Below are 19,617 nucleotides of genomic sequence, written 5' to 3' on the forward strand. Positions count from 1 at the left end.
GGAAGAACATCTTTGGGAGCGTTGATGGCTGTGGCACGGCGGGGAGCGCTGTGGTGGCTGCGGCGTGAGGCGCTTCAGGCCGGAGACGCTGGACCTGCGACGGGAGAAGGGCCCTCTGAAGAAGGTCTAAGTGGGGTCGTGAAGGGTTGATGAACGGACCCGGTGAGCGACCGGCGCTTCCCGCGCTCCGCCGGGGGAGCCGCTATGAGGGGGCGGCGCGCGCGCAGCCGTTGGCCGTGTCACCCCCGCGCGCGGCGGCCGTTGAGGGCGGGGCGGTTGGGGCGGGGCGGGGGCGGAGGCGCCACCGGAGCGGAGCCGGGGGCGGGCGGAAGGGCGGGGGAGCGGCGGCGGGAGGAGGAGGAGGAGGGAAGAGGCAGCAGCAGCAGCAGCATGGCGGCCGGGCGCGAGCGGCTGAGCGCGCCGCCGCCTCCTCCGCCTCCTCCTGCCGCCGCTCCCGAGCCGGAGCCTGCGGGCCCGCTGCCCAAATAGCCGCCTCTGCCCGGTCCTGCCCCGCCCGGAGAGCGCCCGGCCATGGAGCTCGCCAAGCCGGCCTTCCCCGCGCTGCCGCAGGCCAAAGAGGACTCTGAGGTGAGCTGCTCGGGGCCGCCGCTCGGCCCCGCCTGGGAAGAACCGCGGGGACAGCTGCCGCTCCGGCCTCCAGCGCGGATGGTCCCGGTGTCCTGGGCCGGGGGGCCGTGTCCTCCCGCGGGCAGGTCCCCGCTGCCAGCCCTCCTCACCGTGGGGTGTCTCCCGCTCCCCCCGGGCCCGGGTATCGCCTCCGCGGGTCCCCACCGAGGCGCCCGTCCGCCTGCTCCCCCCTGTACCGGGGACACCGCAGGCCCTGGGACCACCCACCGCATCCTCCGGCCCTGCCCGCTGCTCCCCTCCGGCTCCATTGCCCTCACGCCCCCCCCGTGGCCGCCCTACCGGGATCCCCCCCCCGTTCCTGTCTCCTCACTAATGGTGGCCCCGCTCAGCCTGTTGTCTCTCATGTCCCCTCTTCTGTGCTTCACCGTATTCTGGCCGTCCCTTTGCTTTGCCTTGCGTGTTCACTCTCCCTTTGTATGGTCATCAGTCCTGTCCTCCATCTGCTGCCTGCCTGCTTGCCCCTTTTTTTGTACGTGCAGAAAGGTGATGAGCTGCTAGCATTGAGTACCTGCGTGTCCCCTTACACACAGTTGCCGTCTACTAACTCTTAGATACTCATGAAACAGTTTGGCATTCTGGTGAGTCTATCGGGGAGGCATTTTTACGATGTTCCAGAGCCAAGAGTTCTCTGCAAACTAAGACAGGTGGCAATATCTGCTAAGGCTGAACTGCACCCTGTGTGGTGTCAGAGGAGCTGGGTCGGTTTGGTGTCTGATTTCTGAACTTGGCGTAACCTCTCTGTTGTGGCCCTGGACACTGCTGGTGTGTTTCATGTGTCACAAACAGCCCCGAGTGTCCTGCTTTGATAGCGTCAGATATTTAATGCAAAATGTCACAGTGTTTGTGCGGCAAGTTGATGGTATCTGAGCTCCTCAGAGGTCCATAGATTGTTGTATATTTCATAAGCACCAGCATTTTTTCTGTTTTAATGGAGTTATTGTTGAATGTTGTAATTGTGGTAAGTTGCCTGAAATATAGAACTTACTATGTGTTTGACTGTTCTGTTTTTCTTGTCAAGATTTAATACCCTCTTCACTTGAAAGCTATGGAGGTGTTTACAAGTAATCTCATTGCTTCCATAAAGTTGTAATCAGTTTGTATCTGAACACAAATTATATGTTATACCATCCTAAGGCTTATAACTTCTTTGTTTTTTAAATCCTTTATGGAGAAACTAAATTAGGCTGGATGGCTTTTCAAACCTGTTTATAGCAAGAATGGCTAAAAAGGAGTGTGAGGTTAAAATAGTTCAGAAAACAGAGGTCACTGTCAGTCTAACAACTCTTAGCTAATGAAAACTGGGATTACAATACAGAGTCCTTCAGAATGGATTTTATGGTTTGCTTTTATGCTCAGTCTCTTAATAGTATAATGTATAGAATGTTAGAACTTCACATTCTGTGAGACCATAGCTGAGAATTTTAAGGACTGTTTTTAAAAACTAAGTTAATTTTTTTTCAACACCTTACATTTGTGTCTGGATCTAAATATGCTGTAGTTGAAGTATTTGGGGGAAACAGCAAAGTGTAAGAGACTTTAGCCTAGTCCTTAAGAAGATGCCTTAGAAAAGCAGACTAAGGAAGCTAAAATAATTCTCTCTACAAAATGTAGTTATTAGTGGAAAGCTAAAGATAATCTCTCGTGTCTTGTTGCGAGGAGGCTGTTTAATGAGGAGTGCTCCTTAATATTATTTCAGGAAGTTGGTTAGGTATGGTTTAGTGCCATCTTGGTAGATTGGACTTTAAGATATTGGAGGGGAAGTGGAGGAGGGAGAACTTGGGGAGTCCCAGCTTTGCTCCCTGGTGTAGGCTGCTCAAGAGTAACCACAACTTTGCAGTCGTTTTAAGGCAATCTAACTGCCACGCCCCAGCTCCCTTCTCACTAGTAACCATGTGATAGATTAAATAATAATAATAATTTTTAAAAAAGCCAAATCAGTGAGCCAATCTGTCTGATTGCACAACTTCACACTCCCCAGGGCTGGCCCAAGGAGAAATCAGAGGCTGGGCAAGGCTCTCTGCAGAGGGGGTGGCAGCAGCCAGTGGTTGGATTGACTTTGGCAGGCTACAGAAATGTGCTTTAGGTAAACAGGTCATTTTTCTGGTCTGTAGCTGGTTTGTGATGTCCTTAATCCATTCATAGTATTAAAAATTGCTGGCTTTTTAAACAGCTGGCCTTAGCTTATGGTACTTTTTGGAGTTTGTGAAATGCCGCGTTAAGAGGCGCTGGTGGTATTTACCTGCTGGAGAGAGTTCTGCTGCCTTTGCATTCCTCATCTGACATAATCTCAGGAACTGACAGACCAGAAATTCATTCTTCTGATTACCTGGTGACATGCGTCACTTTTTTTATCCTGCAGTTTTGTGTACTCAAAGTTCATTCAGGTGGTGAAACCATGTTTGTTACAGGTCAAGCACAGACAGGATCGAGTTTGTGTCAGTGCTCCCTCCTGCCCACTCTCATGTGCTGGCTGCAGGCTGGGCAAATTGTCCAGTTCTGCAAGGTGAGCTAATGAAGTCCGGGATAAACTAGATTTTTGGGTATTTAATGCATAACTCATCGTTCTCGCAAAGCTTTTCTGTCATATGCCATGAATGTCTGTAAACTCTACATGTTATTTTATGGATTGGTGGTAGTGAATATGCGAAAGTCTTATGAGTAATAGTGATTGAACGTGGCATGGAAACCATTTCTAAGCTTAGACTTGTGTGTCTTTTTCTGAAATTGGCACATTTCCCAAGATGAGGTCTCAAACTTTCTTAAATTTGAGAAGTGCTGTGTTTTTTTTTTTTTTTCCTCCAGTATAAATGTCTATGGCTAAAGATGTGTTAAAAGAGGTCTGGGTAATAACAGTTAGTGCATGCTGGCATATTGGTACTGAGACATCTTAGCAATTTTGGAAATATGGTAAATAAAGACTGGAATAATTCAAGGAATTTACTGGAAATTATATTTTTCCCATTACATTTTAAACAAATAAGAATAGCACTAGGATATATGTAATGGGAATGCAGAATGATTACCACTTGGTTTCTTTGTATTTGCTTGCAAGCAGGCTCAGTAAACTAGTATTCATGATGTATTTAGAATTTTTTTAGGACTCTCCATGGTTTTTGTAATGGAATTATCAGCTTATTGACTAAGCAGTCATATTTGCCATTTTATCATGAGCTTTCTTTAGCACATGATTTTTGAAGAAATGTACGTTTCTTGACAACTATGTTTAGTCTGAAATGCTAATGTATTTTTGATTGCTTTTTAAACTATGCAGTAGTGCAGCCCATGTAAAAGTGGCACAAATTTCTTAAGCTTTTTTTACTCTTGCTTTTGATAGGAGACAACCCCCTAAACAAATATAAATTCATTCCCCTCCTCTACAGACTCTTTAAAATAAGTAGGAACCCCATGTTATAATATTGAATTTTGCTTGCCCACATAATAGAGCAGAAGAAATTTAAAACAGTCGTCGTGTCATGCTGGGAAATGTAAATCAGGTGACAGATTTTGATCCCAGCTCGGTGGGATGCTATCAGGGTACGCCGCATGTATCAGAAGTGCACTGTGGCAGCCGAGGTTGAGCAGTTGTGTCAGTTGCGATCAACTAACGGCTTTTATCCACGGGCAGCCTGTTGAAGTGCAGAGGCATCTGCACAGATGTAAGGTAGTTCATAATGGGAGCAGTTTGTAGAACTGAGGACTTAAAATGTGTGTTTTGTTTTGTTTTTTAAATCTAAATGAGGATTGTGAGGAGAGCTGTGTGGTCCTTGGCTGTCTCAATATAGCCCATCTCATGAGGCTGTCATATCCTTTTTCATGCCTTTTTAAATATATATTTACACCATTATAAACAATAATTATCTGAATATAATTTTTGCTTTTTTATTAGTGCTCATTCCACAGATATTTTGTAAAAAGCAAATTGACAAGACCTTTTATTTTAGTGGGTAGAAATGCTGTGAGATCACAGAATCCCAGAATGTCAGGGAATGGAAGGGGCCTGGAAAGCTCGCCCAGTGCAATTCCCCTGCCGGAGCAGGAACACGCAGATGAGGTTCCACAGGAAGGTGTCCAGGTGGGTTTGAATGTCTGCAGAGAAGGAGACTCCACAACCTCCCTGGGCAGCCTGGGCCAGGCTCTGACACCCTCACCATGAAGAAGTTTCTTCTCAAATTTAAGTGGAACCTTTGTGTTCTAGTTTGTACCCATTGCCCCTTGTCCTATCATTGTTTGTCATCGAGAAGACCCTTGCTCCATCCTTGTGACACTCGCCCTTTATGTATCTGTAAACATTAATGAGGTCACCCCTCAGTCTCCTCCAAGCTCCAGAGCCCCAGCTCCCTCAGCCTTTCCTCACACGGGAGATGCTCCACTCCCTTCAGCATCTTTGTTGCCCTGTGCTGGACTCTATCCAGCAGTTCCCTGTCTTTCTGGAACTGAGGGCCCAGAACTGGACACAATATTCCAGGTGTGGTCTCCCCAGGGCAGAGTAGAGGCGCTAGAGAACCTCTCTGACCTACTGACCACCCCCTTCTAATCCACCCCAGGTACCATTGGCCTTCCTGGCCACAAGGGCCCAGTGCTGGCTCATGGTCACCCTGCTGTCCCCAGGACCCCCAGGTCCCTTTCCCCTACACTGCTCTCTAATAGGTCATTCCCCAACTTATAAGTGCAGGAGAAATACTACTAGAAAAAAAATCTGATGAGTCTCAGCTTCTGTGCAAGTCTGTTTAAAAAGAAAATAATAGGTGTGGCAGTCTTGCTACTTGGCTATGTGCTTCATATAAGCTGAAGAATTCTGCCTTCACTGCTTTCTCCTGCTTTAATGAAACCAGTGCTGATCATCCTGGGTGCTAACTGGTATTTAATAAGCCAGTAGAGATGTCTTTTTGGACCAAAGTTACAGAATGGGACAAATAGAAACATAAAGAAGAAACAAATGTTTTTTACTTCCCATTTGATTGCTTTAGTCTACTTTTTATCCTTTTCCATGGCTTGTGTTTCTCTTTGCCAAAATAACCTCTATTTTCCTGTTATGTGCTTCTTCCTTCCCCTGTGTGCTCTGTCATTCCCACCTGCTCTTGTTTTTTCTTCCCCACCTTCCTGCTTTTGTATTCCTCTGGATTTCCAAAAGCAAAACTGTTGGTGTGATGAGGACTTCCCATTGTCCGAGTGCTTCACAAATACCCAGAAAACGCCCTTCAGCACCGGTTCCTGTTGTCAAGACTGGCCCAACTGGGATTTGTGACTGCGGGGGCGCTTACTGTTACAGTAAACCACATCAAATAGCTGATTTTGCTGAAAAGTGGCTTTTCCCATCCTGCCAACCATCCAGTGTTGTCACCGGTTTTGTCCCGATACTCGTCTGACCTGTGGTGACCTGGAGCAGGCAGCTTACTCAGTACACAATGAGTTCTGCTAAAAAAAGCTGTTAGTTTTGGGTCATTTTAGTCTCCTGAGTGTGGTGACTATGGGATTAGACAACTGTGCAAGGCTGGGACTGTCACCTCACCCTTTAACCAGTGCTGGTTTTGGTTAGCAGCCCAGTCAAAGCCTGACTTAACCCTGTCTTAACCCTGCTAGTACAGCTCTGCTCTTGTTAGTTACATGCCCACATCTTGAGTGAACAAAAAGAGTGAGTTTAATTTGTTATATACTTGCACTAGGACTTCTACCTGAAATATGTGTATATATATACACACACATATTAGAAAAAGAAAAGCTTCTACCTGGAATAACTGTGTCCAAGAACATGAATCATGACCAGAACTGAAGACGCAGCCTTCCATTTTAGTCTTGTTTGTAGCTAATTTTGAGGCCCTTAGAGCAGCATGCTTTACAGGGAGGGACATGACAGGTTGCAGTAACATTCAGTTATTTTTCTTGAATGTTTTTAGTGCTTCATTTAATTTTTCTGTTTTCTTATTAAAAGATGGCAAATGAGTATGCTCTGTTACTACTTCAGTATTTCATTCTTTCTTTTGACAATAGTTTATTCCACTTTACAAAGTCTGTTGCTGTAACTAGCTTTATTTTTGTGCAGGTCTTTAATGATGTCCCTGGCTCCCTTTTGTTGGACTGTTTGAGCTAGGAGGCTTGTTGTTTTTATTTTCCAATATATTGTTTAAAATACTTTCAAATCGAAGATATTATCTCATTTCATCATGTCAATTAGACTTAGAACTTCCTCAGAACAGATCAGAACCCATCCACAGTCCAGGCTGTAGCCTGGTAAGGGGAGGGGGGTGATGATAGTATTGGCAGTTAATATAATTCTGCTCTTTAGCTGTTCTGATATAATACTATTTAGCTGTAATTTAATTTCCTATACAGAATGGTACAGAGTTATAGCCAAGAGCAGAGGAAGGAACTGAAGCAGGTCAGCAGAATGTGTGGCTGTCACTGCCGTAACAGTTGTCTTCAGCTTTGATTTCACCACTTGCAGAAGAATGTTGTACCGGGTTTGGAGGAGAGATTTTTGAGTGTTAAAGCTTATATGAATATTCCACTAGACAGGGAAACAAATTTAGGCGAGAGGATTCTGACAGCCGTAGATTCTTGAGGTACATGAGGAGCGATCAATTGTGCACAAGTCTTGCTGTGATGAATTGCGATGGGAAGAGAAATCTGTACAGAGAGGTAAGTGATGCTATTAATCAACAACAAAAGAGCTGAGTGTTGGAAAAGGGTCAGAAACCTAGAGCGGTCAGGAAGTTTTTACTGGGAGTTGTGTGTGACTTTTCAAAAGGACTTGAGTCATGGTCTTGAAAGCAGGGAAGGAGTCACTGCAGATGGTGGCTGGTGCCCTGTGGTGTCAGCAGATCAGGGGCAGCAGCTGAAAGTCTAGGAAAGATACTTCTTGATGTTGGATTCTCCTTCTTTAAACTACTGATTTGATTTGTTTTACTGGTGTTTTTTTCAGCACCTTTGAGAGCTTCTTCATTCATCCAAGATAGCTGTGGTTTGCAGGATCTACTAATCATAAGGCGGCAGCAGTTTAACCATAATAATGCAAATGCAGTACTGCAAATTGCCTTTCAAGCAAAGTTGAGCTTTGTCAAAGACTAACTAGGATGTACTTTTGTATGTGAAAATTAGCTAGGTCATCAGACTTAAACTTGTGGTTAGGAACCAGTTAAGCGATGTCATGTATATGCGTTTCACTACATTCCTTCTGGTGAGGCATACGCAGGTTGCATGAGATACGTTCTGCTGCTGCATTTAAGAAACACAGGCTTTACTTTTGTGCAGATCCTGAGCATAGACAAGTCTTAGTGTCAGGGCTGTTAAACTAATTAAAAAATTAATAGTATGAATTCTCTATGAAGTCCTAGTCCAGGTCGCTCTTTCAGGATAAAGTCCATGTGTATGTGCATTTGCGCGTGTCAATGGGATGTGTCAGGTTTTTTGCCATTAAACTCTTCTAAAGAACAACAGGTGTAGCTATGGCAAAATATTAACGAAATAACCATAACTCTTGATGTCATTTGGATATTGGATATCAAGCTGTTTTGTAGCACAGACGAGTCTCAGCTATTCATTCGCATCCTCAATGTGTTTTGGCTAGAGTCTGGCTGTAGGTAGGGAAGGGAGGGCTTTGAAATGTCTTTTATTCCCTTTTCTCTTGCTAGTCACTCCATTCTGGGGCAGTAGCTGAAGCACTTACTCCCTGGCATTTCTGGCACAGATACGTGCTGTGAACACCCTCAGCAAAACAGCGGAGGTAACTTTTAAACTTGTTCATCAGTGAATCACAGTTGAGTTTGGGAAGATCTGTCAGAGGTGAGTGGCTCCTCCTAAAGTTTCATTTAGGATTGGGAGGGTGTTTTGCCTTCCTTCTCTTTGCTTTTTATCTTGTGGGTATTGAAGAGCACTTATTCCAGTGAGTTGTCACTTATTCGGTAGAACCTACCAAATACTGAGCAGCAAGCAGTGCCGTTAATCTGTCTGACTTTAGCATCATCAGTCATTTTCTTAGCAAAATTCTTGTATTCGGTCTGATAAAAAGAGAAACTTTCAGTTATTATTTGTCTGCTGGGTGCTTCAAACAGTGTGGAAGACATGGTCAGTGAATTAATTCCTTAAAATGAGACCTCTGCTTGGGTTCAGTCTACATTAATAGACTTCTTTTTTTTAACATCATCTTGAGCCATCTTGTTAGTTTTAAAAGCCTTGAAGGGCTGTCAGGGAATCACCAAAATAATTTTTTCAGTAGTTTGTGTCCTTGTCTCAGATATGTTTTCTTTATACATCATCTTTCAGATGTTTATTTTGCAGACCAAATCCCAGTGGAAACTGTACCTTTTTGGCTTCTCGAAGAACGTTGAAGACTGATGTCTGGAGCAAATACTGGTGGTTTTTTTTCTTGTTCAGAACATCTGTGGCATCTGTTGTCTTTTGGGTTTTGCTTTCCTTTGGACTGTATATTGCTAAATTCTTGCCTACAACTGTTGGGACTAACATAATTTCCTGCTCCTAATGCATTTAAAAGGAATATGTGTAATGTATTGTTAAGTCCCCTTGACCAAAATACTGATGAATTTGTGTTTTCATTATACTCCAGATTAAGACTTTTAAATTCTACAAATAGACTAATAAACCCACTGAAGTGCTTTTGTGCTCCTGGAGTATAGCTTAAGATTTTTCAGAGTTTATTACTCTTACTGTTGCATTTATACTTGGACAAAACTGGGGTTTTCTTGCATTTTGATGAGTGAATTATGCTTTTGTAGATGCAGTGAGACAGCAGGGTTATGCTAAAGGACTCAACCCTCAAAGGATACAGTTCTGTAAAAAATCCTCTTATCACAGGATTTCTACTTTCTATTACAAGGAACTCTAATTATTACAGCTGGAACATGCAGAAATAATTTAGCTACCTCTCTGCGCCTTTAGCAAAGACCATTTCAGTGCATTTTATTTCCTCATTTGTGCTACCATTTTAGGCAGTATTCAAAGAATTGTTTGGAGTGGCTTAAGGTTTGTTTGCTTTTTCAGAAATGCTGTCCCAGATTCAATTCAAGTGGTTTCCAGGATAACTTTCTGATACTAAAATCCTTTGTACTTCCGCTAACACAGCTGGCAAAACCTCACTGTGTAGTTGTGTGTGGCTGGGGGAAGCACTGGATTTTTCTTGTATGTCTTAATAAAAAGGGAATTAATGTGAAATTGATGCCCCTGGTGCAAAGGTGGACAGTGCTGCAGTTTAGGATCCTGGAGCTTCCTTAGTGTAATCCTGATCTCACTTCAGAGGTTGAATATTTAGGAGTTGAACTTTCTCATAGTTTTGAGGAGATTGGAACATTAACAAGAACGACATATGGCAAAGCTTTTTCTTAGCTGCCGCTGTGTGTGGAGCAACCGACAAAGTTATGTAAATAAATGTATGCAGTCTATTGGATTTGATATGTTTGACTATTTCCTTTTTTTTGTCTCCAGCTGGTAGCTGTGATCTCAGATACAACTCCTTCATGTGTGAGGGTCAAAGAATGAGTAAGAGCCTGTTAATAGAGGACAGTGGGAGTTGTAAAGAAGAGAAGACAGGAATAGCGTCTGCCTGAGCATTTTTCTGTTCAGCTCCGACAGTTCTGTAAAATGGAGCAAAGGATGAAAATGTTGATCCTGGCATTTGCCCCAGACAGTTCTGACAGATCGAGTTGGATGATAGTGAACAGTCAGCTGGGAAGAGGTTGTTTTCGAGTGGTGAATCTTTGCAAACTCTGGTCTGAGGTTTGTGGAGGGCTATGACATGCTTGCTGTAAATTAACTGACCAGGAGCATCACATCCTTGTGGCTGAACACAAGTGTATGTGTTTGCTGTGAAAAGATCCTTTCAGTGTAATGGTCTGGGATGGAGAAAAGTAGAAACTCACTTGAAGGGCTTGGACAACAAAAGTTTCTAGAATTATTCGAGTTAAATCCTGAATATTCGAAATAAAGTTAGTTTGAATGCATTAGGTGAGGCAGTGTGGATTTTGAGGGAGTTACCTGCTATACTTGTTATCTTCTGTTTTTCCAGTGGCTGTAGGAATGTACCAATCAAATGACTTTTTTTTCCTACTGTGGCTTGTACAGAATGTTCTAAAGCCTTTTTTCCTTTTCTTTATCTCCCCACTCTAGAGGGAAGTTTCTAAGCAGAAGGCTGAGGTGTGGATGTACAGCACACTAGCTTTTCTATACAGGCTTCATCACTGATGTAGAATACTTATGATTTCTTCACATTAGCTTTCAAAATAATGTTCCTTGCACTTGTTAATATGGAGAGTTAGCAGTAAGCATAAGCAGCATCCCTGTTGTGTAGCAGCTATCGCGTACAATCTGCAGAAAATAGATTTTTATTCTTTTACGTAAGAATTTCTGCCTGAATGTATTTTTCCCTTTATATGCCTATATAGTAATTTTTTGTTTTATTTTAAGGATTGGACCTACCCCATGAGGAGAGAGATGCAGGTATGACACTTTGATTTACAGTTCGAGTCACAACCCATGGGTGTGTTCACTAAGAAAAAGAGCTGCTATCAAAGTCAGTTTTTAGGGGTAAAGTGCAAATACTTTTCTTCAGAATCCCCCAAATACAACATTTTAGTGATTGCTACTACTTTGTGAATGTTTACAATATGTAAAAATGTATTGGATCTTTGCATTTTAACTTAGATTTGGTTGGAATTAAGTGTTCTGAGGTAGAATGGACAATGAAAATTTTCCTACTGCGGTGTCAGCCAAATCTTTGCACAGTATAAGATCTGCAGACCTACGTGTCTTTATTGGTGGGGAGATAAATGATTAAAAAATATTTCCCTACTATTAGGACAAAGCTAGAAGACGTACCATGAGTATATCTTTTTCCATGAGAACAAATGGGAATTAATTACAAGACACGATTATATACAAAGTCAGAGTTCCCTTCATTTGATCTGGGGTTGGGGAAGATGCAGTAATCAAACTGGAACTCATTCCAAATAAAGGACTCGATTCCTCTTTCAAAACAAGTTCTCCTGCACAAAGATCGTGTTTCTTTCATTTTGCCAAACTGATTTTTATTGCCTTTGTCCTGTTGTAACACTTGATAACACATTTCTCACTAGTATATAAATTCCTTGTTTCCATGGCTGTAGTCTCAGTTGAGTGCAATGTATTATTTCAAATAATTTTGAGTTGGTATTAAATGTCTGTTCTTCTGCCTCCTAGGAAATTCTACCTGGGTTATTTTTAGGCCCGTATTCTTCAGCTATGAAAAGCAAGGTACGATTTTCAGCATAGTGTCTCATATGGAAACTTTGCTGTGATGGTTTGTTACTGTGACAATATGTTAAAGTGTTGTCTGCATAGGGGTAAATTTGGTTGCAACCCTGAGCTGGAACATGAAAAATGCTGGAGTATAAGTAATACATGGAGCATTTATAGGGTGGTGCTTTTATCCTGCAGGATTATCTCGCTGGGACTGGTGTCTCTGGGGCTCCCCTGAGTGAATCTGAAATGCTGTGTCAGGAACACACTGGGGCAGTTGACACAAAACTGTGTTTTCCATACCAATCTTGTGAGATAAAGGGTTAGTTCAGGAGGAAAAAAAAACGAAAGAGCCCAGATTGTGGGGTTTTTTTATGTGACTTGAAGTTCTGCACGTGTTTGTACACACACACATGCGTGATCTCTCAGTTGAGCTGGTCAGCTTTACCTGCTCCTTACAAACCACAGAAAAGTGCAAGTTTGGAGTGACTTGCACGCTAATTGCAGTGAGCATTCATGTGTGAGCTTCTTGCATTAAAACGAAGTCTTATACTTAAGCTTATTATAATTTTTCTTAGAAAAATGTATTATAAAACATTTGAGATTTACACATTACCAATCAGGCAATCTCTTTCCTTTGCTAAAGTGTTGTGATACAAATCAGAACTGGGAATTCGCACATACATAGTAAAATAAATTGCACCTACAATAAAGTCAAGCACTGCTAAGACTAAGCTTGTGTCCCCAAGCTTACCTCATAGTATAAATCTTACTTTCAGTGGTCTGATTCCAGCAAGATTCCAGTGCTGGCTGAAAATCATGTAGGGACTTGAAATTTCAAGCCAAGTGGAAGGTGGGCAGAGACAAACAAGTTCATTGAATGCTGCCTCGACTGCCTGCTCTTTCATCATTGTTAGAAGTGGCTTTTCTTGCAACTCCTAATGGTTGTGTTTTGTATTTTGAAAGACAAATGTTCATGCTGTGCTTTGAATATGAGAAAACTAGCTCCAGTTTTCCTTGAGGACATGATATAACCCTGTTGTGTGTTTAAGTATAGCTTTTCTTATTACTGTGCAATGCTGGATTCAGTAATTCTAAAAACCTTTCTTTTTCCACAGCTACCTATACTTCAGAAACATGGCATAACCCATGTAATATGCATACGGCAAAACATTGAAGCAAATTTTATCAAACCAAACTTCCAACAGTTATTTAGGTGAGAAATGATGGTAACATGCAGACCTACCAACAACAAAAGGTCTTACTTTTAAACAACTTATTCTGCTTTAACAAGATTTTTTTTTTGTCTTGGTGTTCTTTCCAAATATTTTCATGTTGTCAAAACTATTTGAAAAATGTGCTGAAGAGTAGAAAGGCTCTTTGATCCAGACCATGAAGTTTATTCATCCTGCTAAACTCTAGATGTAGGCAAGTCTGTGAATTAGAGGTATACATTAATTTGCAGTAACTGTCTTCATTTTTATAATTCTGAGTATAGTTTGTCCTGTGAATAAAACATTTGAAGTAACTTAATCAGGACATGTGCACCTCTGAAAAAAATTGCTTAGAGCCCCAGAAGAGAGCACTGGTCCATATTTAACGTCCGATGGGGTGTGTGTTTGTAGTACGCTGCTTTTAAACAAAGTCACCTGTAGCATAGCAGGCGTGAATTTCTTCCACTGTGAGAGGTGGTTTTGTCAGGGGGTGTTGGAGAGGGTTCTGCACAGAACCAGCTCCAGAGGTTGCTCGCTTGCAAATGTTCCGGAGCTCAGACCAGAGAATAAAGTGAGGAGGGTGGTGCTGGTGTCCTTTGCAGGTTTGAGTATTGTATTGGGGTTGGATCAGCTGGATGTGTGCTGGTGGCAGCAATTTGGTGTTACTGTGTGCTCATAGCAACTGTTTTCCTTGTAGGTATTTAGTCTTGGATATTGCAGATAATCCAGTTGAGAATATAATACGATTTTTCCCTATGGTAAGTATTTGTGTGTTAATGGGAATGGAGATGCCCAGTAAGAGTTTTCTGAACTAACAGATACCAGTTGCAAATTTGAGATGCTCAGCCTGAGGCACCTGGAAGAGCTGAGAACTCTTAAGTGGCCTTATTGCCACGTTAGTAAGTGTGATTAACTCCTTTATACAAGTATAGAAGCTGAGGCAGATTTTTGAGAGATGTACTTTAGTCTCAAACCAAAAAGAAAACAGGTGATGGGAGAATGATAGTTATTTTGGAAATCCTTGGCATGTAGGAGAGTTATTTTTTGAGCCCAAGAGTATTTACATCTCTTGTATCAAATACTAAAACAAATTAAACATAAAATAGTAATGAGTTGGTGTAACTAAGCTTTATAGCATCTTGTTTACTGTAGAGGAATTTAAAAGTACTGAAGTTAAAGATACTGACATTTGGAAATACAAGAAACTTATAGTTTTGAGCCTTTTTGGTTTTTTAATCCTTATTTAAGTTAGTTCGCAACAAAGCAAAAGCATTTTATTCCTTCTCCCACCAAAAAAACGACCAACCCAAAAGCTCTTGTGGCTTCCCTGTCTATGACAGAGGTGCTTGTGTTTTTGCAGAACACAAACACAGAGCTTGCAGCTTTTCTGAATATATCGTTTCATCGAACAGCGTCCTGTGCAAATCTCGCAGTCACTGACATCTCAGTAGCTCTGTGGTGATGTATTTTCAAGAGTCTAGTTTGAGTTCTCCCCACCGTAAATTATTTAGCTTTGCTTTTCATCTCATCAGCTGTTTCAACCTGGTGATATTCCACAGACCTCACCACCTCATATCTCACCTGATAGATTTATTAGAGCTACTTTTATAACTGAATATATTATTGGAGAACTTATAGGAAGAAACAAGTGTTTGTGGAGTGGTCCCAACTATGTTGGTGTTGATGTGTGGGTTTCTGTTTGTTTTTTTTCCCCTGTAACTGTTAAGCAAAGATGTGTGGAAGTTACTTTTTATTATAGAGGCATAACATGTGGCATCATGATCAGATTTTTATTAGTTTATTTTTGTTTCTGGCTTCATGCTACTTTCTCACTGACAATTTTATGGGTAGATAAAAGTACAAAAGGAATAGGAGTGTCCAGTTGAAGTGACGTGTGTATGAACAGAGTGCAGTATTGTCATTGTGTATAGACACTGATACAAAAATTCTACCCAATCTAAACGCAAGTAGCAGCAATATCTAGGATAATCTGAAACTGAGTCTTGTAACTTTTTTAATTTTTAGACTAAAGAATTTATTGATGGAAGTTTACAAAGTGGAGGTAAGACCATATTAACTTTCCTTCCTTTTCTAATACATTGTTAAAGTTTCGAAACTAACTTAGTGATATGTATTAGAGCCTCTTACGTATGAGATTTTCTTAAATTTGGGGTTTTATTGTGCTCGACTTGAACTGTATTATACAAGTTCAGAGCAAAGTGTCCTCCTTTCCTTTTGCCTCTGACTGAAAAACAAACCTCTGTATATCTGTGGTGGTTTTGTTGTTGGTTTTGGTGTGTGTGTTTTTTTGGTTTTGTTTTAGTTTGGCTCGTTGGGTTTCTTTTTCCACTTCAAACACAACTGTGTTCCGTGGATGAGGGGTTTTTGCCCCCTCTCTTATGTGGGGCCTTAAATCTGCCTTGTGGTCCTGGAGTGCAGATGCTGTTACTCAAAATCCTGAGAGGAGCAGGGATTCACGTTTCTGTATCCTAGAGCAGTAATGGGTAGAGTGTAATTAGTACTCTAGAGTGAAGTCAGACACACCTGTTATTCTTAGGATGTACCTTGCTACTGTGTAGTTCTCCACGACATGGAAAACTACATTTCAAAGTATTCAGTCTATACAAGTACAGTTTGGTTTTTTTCCTTCTCAGGAAAAGTTCTTGTCCATGGAAATGCAGGGATTTCTAGAAGGTAGGAAACCATCCATCCTGCTTTTTACTTTTTCTACTAAATGAAAGTGTATTTTGCCTAATTTTTTGTTGTTTCTTTTCAGTGCTGCCTTAGTTATCGCGTACATAATGGAAACGTTTGGGGTGAAGTACAGGTAAGAGCAGAGCATGGTCATGGTGTTAAGCATTTGCCTGAAAAGGCTGAAGTGAGAGAGCACTTTAGTACAGATGAAGAATCTGATGTCTGTAGATCTTTTGTTTTTAAATTCAAGTGCTGTAAGTAAATAATAATTGTGGAAGGAATGTAAACAGTTGTGTGCATATAATCCTACTGAGTGAAGACTTTACACAGGGCAGATTATTCCATTTCGCTGCAGGTGTGTTTACATCCTTTATTTAAGAATTAGGTACCAGCCTACGTAGATTGATGATGCCTTGCTGTAAACCTATAGGAGAGGCCCATGAGGCTGTTGTAGGTAATGGTGAAAACAGGCCAGTGAGCTGGTGGCTGGACCCTGTGGGTGGGCAAATAGGGTGTTAGAACTACTGCTCCCTGTTTTGCCCAAACAATTTCAGTTGTACAGACGGGTTCTGAGGAGCATTTAGAGGTTGTATGTTTCTGAAGAACTGATAATTGGAAGGAAGAGTCCTGAAACCACAGGGACTTTTGTCACAGTCTGTTTTCCACTGAAGTATTTTCTCTTCTCTTTATAAGGGATGCATTTACTTATGTCCAAGAAAGAAGATTCTGTATTAATCCTAATGCTGGATTTGTCCATCAACTTCAGGTGACTTTCCCCCCCCCCTCCCCAGTCATAACTCTAAAACCATTTGATGAATCATCTTCCTGCAAAACAGCTGTTCCTACTTAGGCTTAACATTTACTGTAGAAGTATGATTGAAGTGACTGTCAGAAGCTGTAGTTGAGCTGGGGAGGAAGATGAATGTGTATCCTGGTTCATTAGACTTGAGCTTTAGACAAAGCAAATCCTAAATTTATTTGGGATTTGAAGTAACTCCTCAAGGGATTGTCATGTAGCACTGAAAGTGCAACAGGTCACTGGAATGCAACTTCAAGGCCATGTGTGGTTTGTCTTGGTAACAAATTTCTGAGGCTGCTGTATTCTAAGTTTGGTTTGTTTCTACTGCCTGAATTGCAACAGTGAGTTCTCTATACAGTCTCACAGATTTCTTTTCTTTCATGAAAGCTTACTCTGTTTTTAAAAGCCATTTCTTGTCATCCTTTAAGTTCCACCTTCCTGACAGTTCTTGTCATTCAAATCAAAGCAATGAAGAACTTCCCTTCTCTCAAATATCTGCCTTACTATAAGGTGCTCTCTTGGTCCATCCTAGTGAACTCTCTGAATTAGTCCTCCTCATCCATACAAAGCATTGTGCCGAATTAATAACGATATGCATTATCAAACTTTTTCAGGAATATGAAGCCATCTATCTAGCAAAATTAACCATCCAGATGATGTCACCACTGCAGCTGGAGAGATCCCTCTCAGTTCCACCTGGCTCTACAGGTCAGAAGCCTCCTGTGTGTGATGCCCCTTAAGTAAAACCCCCAACAGCAGCAAATCTCAAACTTTTGGGGAGGAATTGGCTGGAGCTGCTGTGCAAACTGCCTTCAGACTTTAGTATGTGGTACTTAAATGTTCTGTTCTCCTATGGTTGAACTTCCCTGGTTGTGCTGTTCTGGAGCAGGGCCCTGTCTCCCATGTCCTTCAAAACCCCCGAGTTCCCTAGAGAAATAGAGAGCGACAGGTTGAAAGAAGCCAGTGTTCATCACATAGTTGCTGCCATTAAAATGAAGGCAGTTGCTCTGAAAAAAAAAGCTTTGTTGTGACTTTAAACAGATCACAGGGGATTAGGACATGTAAAAAATGTTACTGTAATCATCTTGAGCTGTGACAGTCCAACCTGGTAAAAGTCTGAAAATGGAGCCTGGGGAGAGATGTAAAGGAAGTGTAAAAAATGGTGCATTCTAGGACATTTCTCTTCCGTGTGGAGAAGTGTGAGGGAATAAGAGTGCGGTCAGCACTGTCCAAAAGCTGAATGTCTTCAAAGAGTAGAGTCCCTGCAAGATGACAATGACATGACAGTGACAACTGCCCTGTAGTCCTGTGCACAGCGGTGTGCAGTTAAAACTGATCTTTTCAGGAGCCTCCTCCTTCCTCTTGCAGGGAGTTTAAAGCGAATGCACGAAGAGGATGAAGAACTCGGAACCATGCAAGTGGCAGCAGCACAGAACGGATGATATTGGAGGCCGAGCGCTGTTTGTACTGTGAATTCCTGCCAAGAAAGGTGAAGAAGACTGGGGAAAAAAAGAACTAATAATGCAAAGCGATGAACACACACACACACACATAGCTTCTTTTCAATTACATGTTGCTTTCAGATGTAAATCTGCCTCTGCAACACACTAAGCATCATTTTTAAGATGTTGGACTTCTTGAATGAATAGATGGCACTGATTGTTTTATTCCTTTTTTACACTTTACAGTTTTATTCTAAACCAAGATTTTTTGGACTTGCAAAGAGGTATTATTGCAATAATGCACTTTTCATACTTGAAATTTCTTTATTTGTATGATATAAAGTTATTACTTTAAACAAAATGCAAGTGGGGGGGGATTTGTTTATAAAGTTATTTGTGTAATTTATAACAAAAGACTTTAGTAAAGAAAAAGTTTGCTAAAACTCACCTTGTTCTCAGTATGTATGACGGTCATGCTTGTAGAAATGCGCTTTATGAACAGCACTATGCACCACTACTGGCAGGTGAGGAACAGCAGTGATCTAACTGGTATTTAATTCTTCACCTTGCTATAAAACCCCATTATATACTGAATTATTTTGAGACTGACACTCTTGAGACCAATTTAAGATAGAATATTGTTCGAAAAATCTCACCTTGTTTTATACAAGTTAAAGTTTAACAGAGTGCTGATTGATTAATGTGCTGAATTAATACAGAGGGCAGCTACCAATGGTACACACATTAAGACTGAATTATTTTCTTACAGCTAGCATTCGAAAGCTGCTTGTTAAATTAGTTATAGGTTGTTTTACGCTGAACAAGCCAGCATGGTCCATCTGTCCACTAGAACAGTGCATCTTCAAACTGCTATTGGAGGAGTAGTTCCCTTTGTGAGACAAAAGTTGCATCATTTGAGGTAAAAATTAGGTTGGTGTCTGAAAACTGAGGCCTAAAGCATTGACCGTAAGTCTTATCAAGACCTGAAGGATTTGCCTCGGCTCTTCTAAAGCATTAGAGTGAATTAAGGCCACACACTTATCAGCACTTTCAAGTTTTCAAATTGGGAATTATCAGGGTGGTTTGTGCAGCTTTAACTCAGAAGTGCTGTGCAAGCCCAACTCCAACTTGTCAGTGTTAGGCTGACGGGCTCAGCAAGGTGTAGGGTGTATGATGTGCTGTTAAGGTTCTTTAAAAGAGAGTCAGTTGGGAAATTAATTCTCCGCTGTTTCATTTCACTGCTGGCCCCGTGGCTGCAGTGGGGTCTGTGGGTCTCTCTCTTGCACAGCTCCTGAAGTGCTGCCAGTGACAACTGATGAAACAAGGATGCCAACCAGACTTGTGTGTGAAACTGTTCTCTATTTGGGCTCCCCCGGGAAGGGGCAGAGATGACACATGGGTGGAACACCAGTGATTCATATAACTGGCCCCTGCCAGCAAGGCTTGTTCATGTGTCACTGGGGTCCTGGTGCTTACTGAGGATTTTCCACCAAACTGGGGGTTTTTTTTGTGCTTTTACCCCCTGCTGCTGCCTTCTACAGCCACTCTGGTCTCTTGGCCTGCTGCCTTGCAGATAACAGCCTCAGATCCTAAGGGA

At 41.9% G+C, this 19,617-nt stretch overlaps 1 protein-coding gene across 2 annotated transcripts; it reads left to right on the plus strand.

The window, feature by feature from the left end:
* The first annotated feature begins 342 nt into the window (after positions 1 to 342).
* STYX (serine/threonine/tyrosine interacting protein) lies at positions 343 to 18,463 on the plus strand. Of its 2 annotated transcripts, XM_071809790.1 has the most exons (13): positions 343 to 588; positions 8,277 to 8,427; positions 8,923 to 8,997; positions 11,062 to 11,094; positions 11,833 to 11,886; positions 12,990 to 13,087; positions 13,783 to 13,843; positions 15,111 to 15,147; positions 15,740 to 15,779; positions 15,862 to 15,912; positions 16,473 to 16,545; positions 17,193 to 17,286; positions 17,947 to 18,463. In XM_071809790.1, exons 4-13 carry the CDS (start codon positions 11,077 to 11,079, stop codon positions 18,018 to 18,020), a joined length of 600 nt encoding a protein of 199 aa, XP_071665891.1. In that variant the 5' UTR covers positions 343 to 588; positions 8,277 to 8,427; positions 8,923 to 8,997; positions 11,062 to 11,076; the 3' UTR covers positions 18,021 to 18,463. The 2 variants fall into 2 exon arrangements, with proteins under 2 accessions (XP_071665891.1, XP_065695608.1); XM_065839536.2 differs by lacking the exons at positions 8,277 to 8,427; positions 8,923 to 8,997.
* Positions 18,464 to 19,617: the final 1,154 nt, after the last annotated feature.

This window comes from Patagioenas fasciata, chromosome 5 (genome assembly GCF_037038585.1).
Source record: "Patagioenas fasciata isolate bPatFas1 chromosome 5, bPatFas1.hap1, whole genome shotgun sequence".
NCBI lineage: Eukaryota > Metazoa > Chordata > Aves > Columbiformes > Columbidae > Patagioenas > Patagioenas fasciata.

Excerpts from the sequence above, each read along its gene's own strand:
- STYX (XM_065839536.2), top strand. The coding sequence starts at position 532 with ATGGAGCTCGCCAAGCCGGCCTTCCCCGCGCTGCCGCAGGCCAAAGAG. Across the intron at positions 13,088-13,782 it reads AACTTCCAACAGTTATTTAG|GTATTTAGTCTTGGATATTG; the intron begins GTGAGAAATGAT and ends TTTTCCTTGTAG. Across the intron at positions 15,780-15,861 it reads AATGCAGGGATTTCTAGAAG|TGCTGCCTTAGTTATCGCGT; the intron begins GTAGGAAACCAT and ends GTTTCTTTTCAG.